This window comes from Myotis lucifugus, unplaced genomic scaffold (assembly GCF_000147115.1).
Source record: "Myotis lucifugus unplaced genomic scaffold, Myoluc2.0 scaffold_6468, whole genome shotgun sequence".
Classification (NCBI taxonomy): domain Eukaryota; kingdom Metazoa; phylum Chordata; class Mammalia; order Chiroptera; family Vespertilionidae; genus Myotis; species Myotis lucifugus.
In genome coordinates, this window is record NW_005877516.1 from 289 (window position 1) to 8259 (window position 7971).

The window sequence follows — 7971 nt, forward strand, 5'->3', positions numbered from 1 at the left end:
CTAGAATTGGAATAGACACAGGGGAGTGCTACTAAGCTAACACATACATATCATAATAACCTTCTTAAAGCAGTCCTCTAAAAGTTTTCTACACTATTTATATATGTTACTATTGGGAAAGTTCAATTTTTAAAAAGATAAGCTACACATTACATTGCCTCCTTATTGCCTAAGCTTACAAGGGCCTTCAGTAGACAACCATGAGTCTAACCAATGACCAATAAATAGGTAGTATATAGAGAGATATTTCTCTCTTCCCGCGATAAAAAGAGAAATGAGAGTTGAGAACTCAGTAAAATAGTTATAGAAAAAAAACTGTTGCATGGGACACTTTGGATGACTTCATGGCAGTACAAGTGACAGGGTTATAGTTTGCTATTACATGAAGATGTAGATTTTTATTTAAATCACACGATTAAAAAAAATTGAGCTAGGATCACCACCATTTTCTTCTTGTAAGTAATACTGATAAAGTCTCTGGAAAAACTCTGGAACCTGGAAGATATGTCACAGACAAATCTGAAAATACAGTAAAAACTTGACATTGGCGGCTTGTATGATCTATTCTGACAATAGCCAAGTGTGTCCTTTCCCACCACCTAGTCTTACTCCTTCCTTTCTTTTCTCTATCAGAGGCCACTACTTCCACGGAAGGAAGTGGAACTACCCAAGCAGGACTTGTAAGAGGTGTGTTTTATTTTAAACTGAATCGCTAGGGTTTTGAATCAAATCCCTGTTTGTGTGGTGGAATAAGCACTTGAGTGGGAAGGTGGGTGAAGGAAATAGGCCTGTATTTCCTCTGGGAACACAGCATGCCAGAGTCACAAACTTAGATAAGCCTGAAAACCATATTCTCATATTCCCCATCTAGATTGCAAGGCCCAGGTCTACAGAGTTAGTTCTTTGATTGGCAGGTATGCGGCCACCCTGTGGCCCTCCTCCTGCCTATCAAGGCCTCAACCTTTATATATGCTTGGACATTTTCTTATAGCCTTTACTAACATCTGTCACTTTGACTTATCCTGTTTGTTGATCACTGTTGGTCTCCAGCTGCTAGAATGTAAGCCACATTAGGGGAGGGATCTTTGAATATTCTGTTCACTGATATATTCAAATGCCTAAAATATTATTACACAGAAAAGATGCTTAATAAATATTTGTGGAATCATGAAATGTGTATTTATTTTGAAGCTCACACTACTTGCTTTAATAGGTACCACAACACTTTCACCTGGAGCCAGCAACAGTTCACAGAAAACTAAGCCAGGTAGGGTCACTAAGTAAATTCACCATAGGAGAGTATTAGAGTCACACATTTCTACTTTAAACCTTGCAGTGTCAAAAGCCTTCATGTAATTGATGATGAACTTTTACAAAGATGAAGCATCATCTGCCTTTTTCTTCCTTTAGGCACCTCTGTCACACCTGGGAGTCCAGGGACTGGAAGTGGGACAGGTGAGGGTGACATAAGACCTCCTTTCTCTTTCCCTGGCGCCAAAAAAAAGAGGAAACATCAGTAGCTACAATGATCCACAGGTGGGGCAGGGAAGGACATTGTGGAAAGTTATGGACAGTTAGTTAACTTCCCTCTGAAACAGAGATCCTAAGGATAGGTCTTCTGGTCATTCAAGGACACACAGCTACTTCAGTACTGAAGAGGGACCTAATGCTTTGCTGATGGCTTTATCTTTCTCATTTTTAGGTGCTACACAGAAATTCACTAGTATGATCATTATATCTGGGGTTCCCACAAGATAGGTTCACAAGAATAATCTCCATATTTAAGCCCAGTATCATTATGTCTCCACAGATACAATATCAACATAATTCTTCTCTCATATCTCAAATCCTCATTCCTCACCTTTCACCATTTTCTTCCTTCAGAGGCCACAACATCAACAGAAGGCAGTGGCACATCTGGAACTGGATTCAGAACTGGTAAGAAAGAGTTTCCCCAGTTGGGGTTTACCATTAATGATGGCTCTTCTTAGCCTGGCCGCTGGGAGGGGTGCTTTCTTGCAGAGTGGTTCTCATTTGCTTCCAGTTCTTCTTAGATTTACCATATTTTGGAAAACTCTCAATATTGGCTTCCCGTCTTACAGGTGTAACTTTGTAAGGAAAGGCTGGTGGTGAAATTAGTATGAGAGATTTATCTTGTGATGGCATAGACATCACTAGGATGTCAGTGTGAGATGAGATATATTATGTATCTGAGGAAAGGGAAGAAGCAATGTGAACTCTTAAACAGGCATGTCCTATGAAAAGGGTTCACGCTCAAAATGCCAATAATAATATCAATATTTTTCTGGGACATTGAACTACTTTTCTGGCTATCCTTGAATGGTAGGCACCACTGTGATGATGCGACCTGAACACCTATTTAGGATAAAGGCCCCCCCCTTTAACCTTATATGAATGGATGGATTTTTGGGACAGTTTCTCATTCTGAGAACATTAAAGTTTTTATTGCTTTCTTAATGATATTGGCCATAGCAAAACCAGATTCTCACCTCATCAGGAAGTAGAGACAGGACCCTTTGCTTTAACAAAGATACACCTAGAGCCCTTCTGGAGGTAGGACATCAGGAGATGGACAGGACACATGTTGATGAACTCAAACCTTTTGTGTTTCGGGCACCACTGGAATAGCCCTTGACACAGCTCTTGCTCCTGGCACTTCCAACATAGGGGAGGCAACAGGGTGACATAGGATTTTCTCATGCCCTCTCACAGGTTAGTTGTCTGCACTGATATTATTCATTGGGGAACTACCACCATGTATTATCAGTGATCCTGGAACATTCTTTAATTACCTCTTTTCCACCCTATTTCCACCAGTGGCCACAACATTCAAAGTGGCACAACTAGAATTGTGCTACAGGGGAGTGCTGCTAAGCTAACACCTACATTTCATGATAACCTTCTTAAAGCAGTCTTCCAAAAATTTAAGACACTATTTATATATGTTAAGTTGTGAAAGTTCAGGTTTTCAAAAGATAAGCTAGACATTACATTGCCACCTTATTGCCTGAGCTTACAAGGGCCTTCAGTAGACAACCATGAGTCTAAACAATGACAAATAAATAGGTAGTATATAGAGAGGTATTTCTCTCTTCCCACTATAAAAAGTGACATGATAGGTGAGAACTCAGTAAAATGGTCATAGAAAAAAAATGTTATGTGGGGCACATAAGGATAATTCTTATCACTAAAAGTCACAGGGTTATAGTTTGGTATTACATGAAGATGTAAATTTTTATTTAAATCATGTGGTGAAAAAACAATTGAGCTAGGACCACCACTATTTTCTTCTTGTAAGTAATACTGATAAAATCTCTGGAAAACCTCTGGAACCTGGAAGATATGTCACAGGCAATTCTGAAAATACAGTAAAAACTTGACATTGGCAGCTTGTAAGATCTATTCTGACTATAGCCAAGTGTGTACTTTCCCACCAACTAGTCTTACTCCTCCCCTTCTTTTCTCTATCAGAGGCCACTACTTCCACTGAAGGAAGTGGGACTACCCAAGCAGGACTTGTAGGAGGTGAGTTTTATTTTAAACTGAATCTCTGGGGTTTTGAATCAAATCCCTGTTTGTGTGTAGAGTAAACACATAAGTGGGAAGGTGGGTGAAGAAAATGGGCCTGTATTTCCTCTGGGAACACAGCATGCCAGAGTCACATACTTAGATAAGCCTGAAAACCATATTCTCATATTTCCCCATCTAAATTACAATGAACAGGCCTACAGAGCTAGTTCTTTGATTGGCAGGTATGCGGCCACCCTGTGGCCCTGCTCCTACCTTTCAAGGCCCCAACCTTTATATATGGTTGGACATTTTCTTATAGCCTTTACTAACATCTGTCACTTTGAATTAATCATGTTTGTTCATCACTGTTGGTCTCCAGCTGCTAGAATGTAAGCCACATTAGGGGAGGGTTCTTTCAATATTCTGCTGACTGATATATCCAAACGCCTAAAACATTATTACACAGAAAAGATGCTTAATAAATATTTGTGGAATCATGAAATGTGTATTTATTTTGAAGCTCACACTACTTGCTTTAATAGGTACCACAACACTTTCACCTGGAGCCAGCAGCAGTTCACAGAAAACCAAGCCAGGTAGGGCCACTAAGGAAATTCACCATAGGAGAGTATTAGAGTCACACATTTCTACTTTAAACCTTGCAGTGTCAAAAGCCTTCAGGTAATTGATGACAAACTTTTACAAAGATGAAGCATCATCTGCCTTTTTCTTCCTTTAGGCACCTCTGTCACACCTGGGAGTCCAGGGACTGGAAGTGAAACAGGTGAGGGTGACATAAGACCTCCTTTCTCTTTCGCTGGCATCAATAAAATAGGAAACTCCAGTAGCAACAATGATCCGTAGGTGGGGCAGGGAAGGACATTGTGGAAAGTTATGGACAGTTAGTTATGTTCCCTCTGAAACAGAGATCCAAAGGATAGGTCTTCTGATCATTCAAGGACACACAGCTGCTCCAGTACTGAAGAGGGAGCTAATGCTCCGTTGATGCCTTTATATTTCTCATCTTTAGGTGCTACACAGGAATTCCCCAGGACAACCATTTTACCTGGGAGTTCCCACACAGGTAGGTTAACACGAAGAAATCTCCATATTTGAAACCATAATATAGATATTAGGTCTGCTCTGATAAAATATCGAATAATCCTTTTCCTAATATTCCAATTCCCCTGACCTCACCCTGCACTAATTTCTTCCATCAGAGGCCACAACGTTAACAGAAAGCAGTGGCACTTCTGGAACTGGATTCAGAGGCGGTGAGTAAGCGCTCCTGCAGCTGGGACTTTAATATTAACTGTGATTATTGTTACCCTGGCCTGCTGGGAGGTGTGCTTTCCGCAGAGTGGATCACACATGCTGCCAGTTCTTAGATGTAACATATTGTGGAAAAGCTCTCAACACTGGCTTCTAGTTGTTCCAGTTGTAACTTTCTAAAGTGGGGCTGGTGTTAGAATCAATATGAGAAGTTTATCCTGTGATGGCATACACATCACTAAGATGTTAGGAGAAGCTGAGAAATATTATGTATCTGAGAAGGAGCCAAAACAATGAGAACTCTTAAACAGGCCTATCGAGTGAAATTCTCTAGGCCAACTATTATACCTGGGAGTTCCCACACAGGTAGGGTAACAAGAAGAAATCTTCATATTTAACCCCATACTGTAGTTTGTATTCTTGTTCTGATCTAGTATGTCAATAATTTTTTCTGTAATATCCCTAATCCTCTGACCTTACCATTCATCATTTCTTCCTTCAGCTGGCACTCCTGGAACAGGATCCAGACCTGGTGAGAATTGTACCTCTCAGTTGGGGTTTACCATTAATTATGACTCTCCACATCCTCCCATTTTGGAGGTGTTCTTTCCTGCAGGGTAGTTTGTATTTACTCAAAATTTTCTTTGATTTAACACATTTTTAATACACTTTAAATGCCTGCTCATGCCTCACAGCTGTAACTTCCTTATGAATGGCTATTGGTGAAATCCCTGTAAGAGGTTTCCTCTTTGATGGCATATACATCACCAAGATGATAGAAGACCTGAGAAATGTTCTATATGTGGGTAGAAGAGAAAGCAATGTGAACTCTGAAGCCTATGCTACATATAGGTCCTCTTGCTCAAAAGTGCAATAATGATAGTCAATATTTTTTACACACTCAAATAGTTTTCTGGTTTTCCTCTCACATTAGGCGCCACTGCAATGCCACAAGGCCAATCAACTGGGAGTGTGACAGGTGAGCCTGGGAGAAACCCAGCTTTTGTCTTCATTTTAAGAGAATGGAATGTCTGTAGAGAGTGCCTTACATTGGAAATATTGCAATTTTTACTACTTTCTTAGTGATATAGATTATAGGAAAGGTATATTACTGTCAACTCATCAGGAAGTAGTGAAAGGGCCCTTTGATATAACAAAGATACACTTAGATTCCTTCTAGAGGCAGGTCTTTAGGAGCTGTATAGGAGTCACCAAGAGTCGCCATTGAAATCTCAGAACTTTTGGGTTTCAGGCACCACTGGACCAGTTGTTGGCACAACTGTTGCACCTGGCAGTTCCAACACAGGTAAGTCAACAAGGTGGCAGGGAATCTTTCAGATGAGATTTCTCTTCTATTGTTATCCTGTGTAGCAGAACTACCGTACCTTTCTGTGGTCCTCAAATAATTTTCAATGATCTCTAACCTCTTTTCCTCTATAGTGGAGGATAGGGCTTCTGTAGAAGATGGTGGAATAACAAGAGGTTGTTTGTTTGTTTTTTCCCTTCTCTTAGAAACCACAACTTCCACAGGAGGTAGTAAGGCTACGCATGGAAGATTGCCAGGAGGTAAGCTTCTTAGTCCAAAGCCTAGGAAATTGATGACAAACTTTTACAAAGATTAAGCATCATCTGCCTTTTTCTTCCTTTAGGCACCTCTGTCACACCTGGGAGTCCAGGGACTGGAAGTGGAACAGGTGAGGGTGACATAAGACCTCCTTTCTTTTTCACTAGGATCTTGGAAAAGGGAACTCCAGTAGCAACAATGATCCATAGGTGGGCAAGGAAGGACATTGGGTAAGGTTATGGACAGTTAGGTTCCCTCTGAAACAGAGATCCTAAGAAAAGGTCTTCTGGTCATTCAATGACACACAGCTGCTTCAGTGCTGAAGAGGGAGCTAATGCTGTGTTGATGGCTTTATCTTTCTCATTTTAAAGTCCTACACAGGAATTCACTAGGAAAATCATTATATCTGGGGGTTCCCACGCAGATAGGTTCACAAGAAGAAATCTCAACATTTAAACCCAATATCATTATGTCTCCACTGATAAAATATCAACATAATTCTTCTCTCATATCCCAAATCCTCATTCCTCACCCTTCACCATTTTCCTCTTTCAGAGGCTACAACTTCAACAGAAGGCAGTGGCACATCTGGAAATGGATTGAGAACAGGTGAGGAAAAGTTTCCGCAGTTGGGATTTACCATTAATGATGGCTCTGCTTAGCCAGGCTGCTGGGAGGGGTGCTTTCCTGCAGAATGGTTCTCATTTGCTTCCAGTTCTTAGATTTACAATATTTTGGAAAACTCTCAATATTAGCTTCCAGTCTTACAGGTGTAACTATGTAAGGAAAGGCTGGTGGTCAAATCAGTATGAGAGATTAAACTTGTGATGGCACAGACATCACTAGGATGTCAGTGTGAGATGAGAAATATTATCTATATGAGGAGAGGGAAAAGCAATGTGAACTCTTAAACAGGCGTATCCTATGCACAGGGGTTCTTGCTCAAAATGCCAATAATTATATCAATAGTTTTCTGGGACATTGAAATATTTTCCTGTTTATCCTTGTATGGTAGGCACCACTGTGAGGATGAGAGATGAATGTAGGAGAAAGGCCCCTCTTTAACCATATTGACTGAATGGAATTTCTGGGACAGTTTCTCATGCTGAGAACATTACTGTTTTTATTGCTTTCTTACTGATGTTGGTCATATTAAAACCAGATTCTCACCTCATCAGGAAGTAGAGACAGGGCCCTTTGCTATAACAAAGATACACCTAGATCCCTTCTGGAGGGAGGACGTCAGGAGATGGACAGGACACCTGTTGATGATCTGAAACCTTTTATGTTTCGGGCACCACTGGAATAGCCCTTGGAACAGCTGTTGCTCCTGGCACTTCCAAATAGGGAAGGCAACAGGGTGACATAGGATTTTCTCATGCACTCTCACAGGTTAGTTGTCTGCACTGATATTATTCATTGCGGGACTATCACCATGTATTTTCAATGATCCTGAAATATTCTTTCATTACCTCTTTTCTACCCTATTTCCCCCAGTAGCCACAACATTCAAAGTGGCACAACTAGAATTGGAATAGACACAGGGGAGTGCTACTAAGCTAACACCTACATATCATAATAACCTTCTTAAAGCAGTCTTCTAA

General features: G+C 40.6%; 1 protein-coding gene across 1 annotated transcript; it reads left to right on the forward strand.

The window, feature by feature from the left end:
* Positions 1–576: 576 nt before the first annotated feature.
* On the forward strand, positions 577–7029 carry LOC102420452 (apomucin-like; the record flags this gene model as incomplete). The annotated part of the gene is made up of 15 exons (XM_014451023.2): positions 577–687; positions 1214–1267; positions 1411–1455; positions 1885–1938; positions 3493–3546; positions 4074–4127; positions 4271–4315; positions 4562–4615; positions 4752–4805; positions 5306–5335; positions 5738–5782; positions 6056–6109; positions 6316–6369; positions 6453–6497; positions 6923–7029. Coding segments are annotated over 15 exons (860 nt in total), but the record flags the coding sequence as incomplete, so codon positions are not given.
* Between the last annotated feature and the right edge of the window lie 942 nt (positions 7030–7971).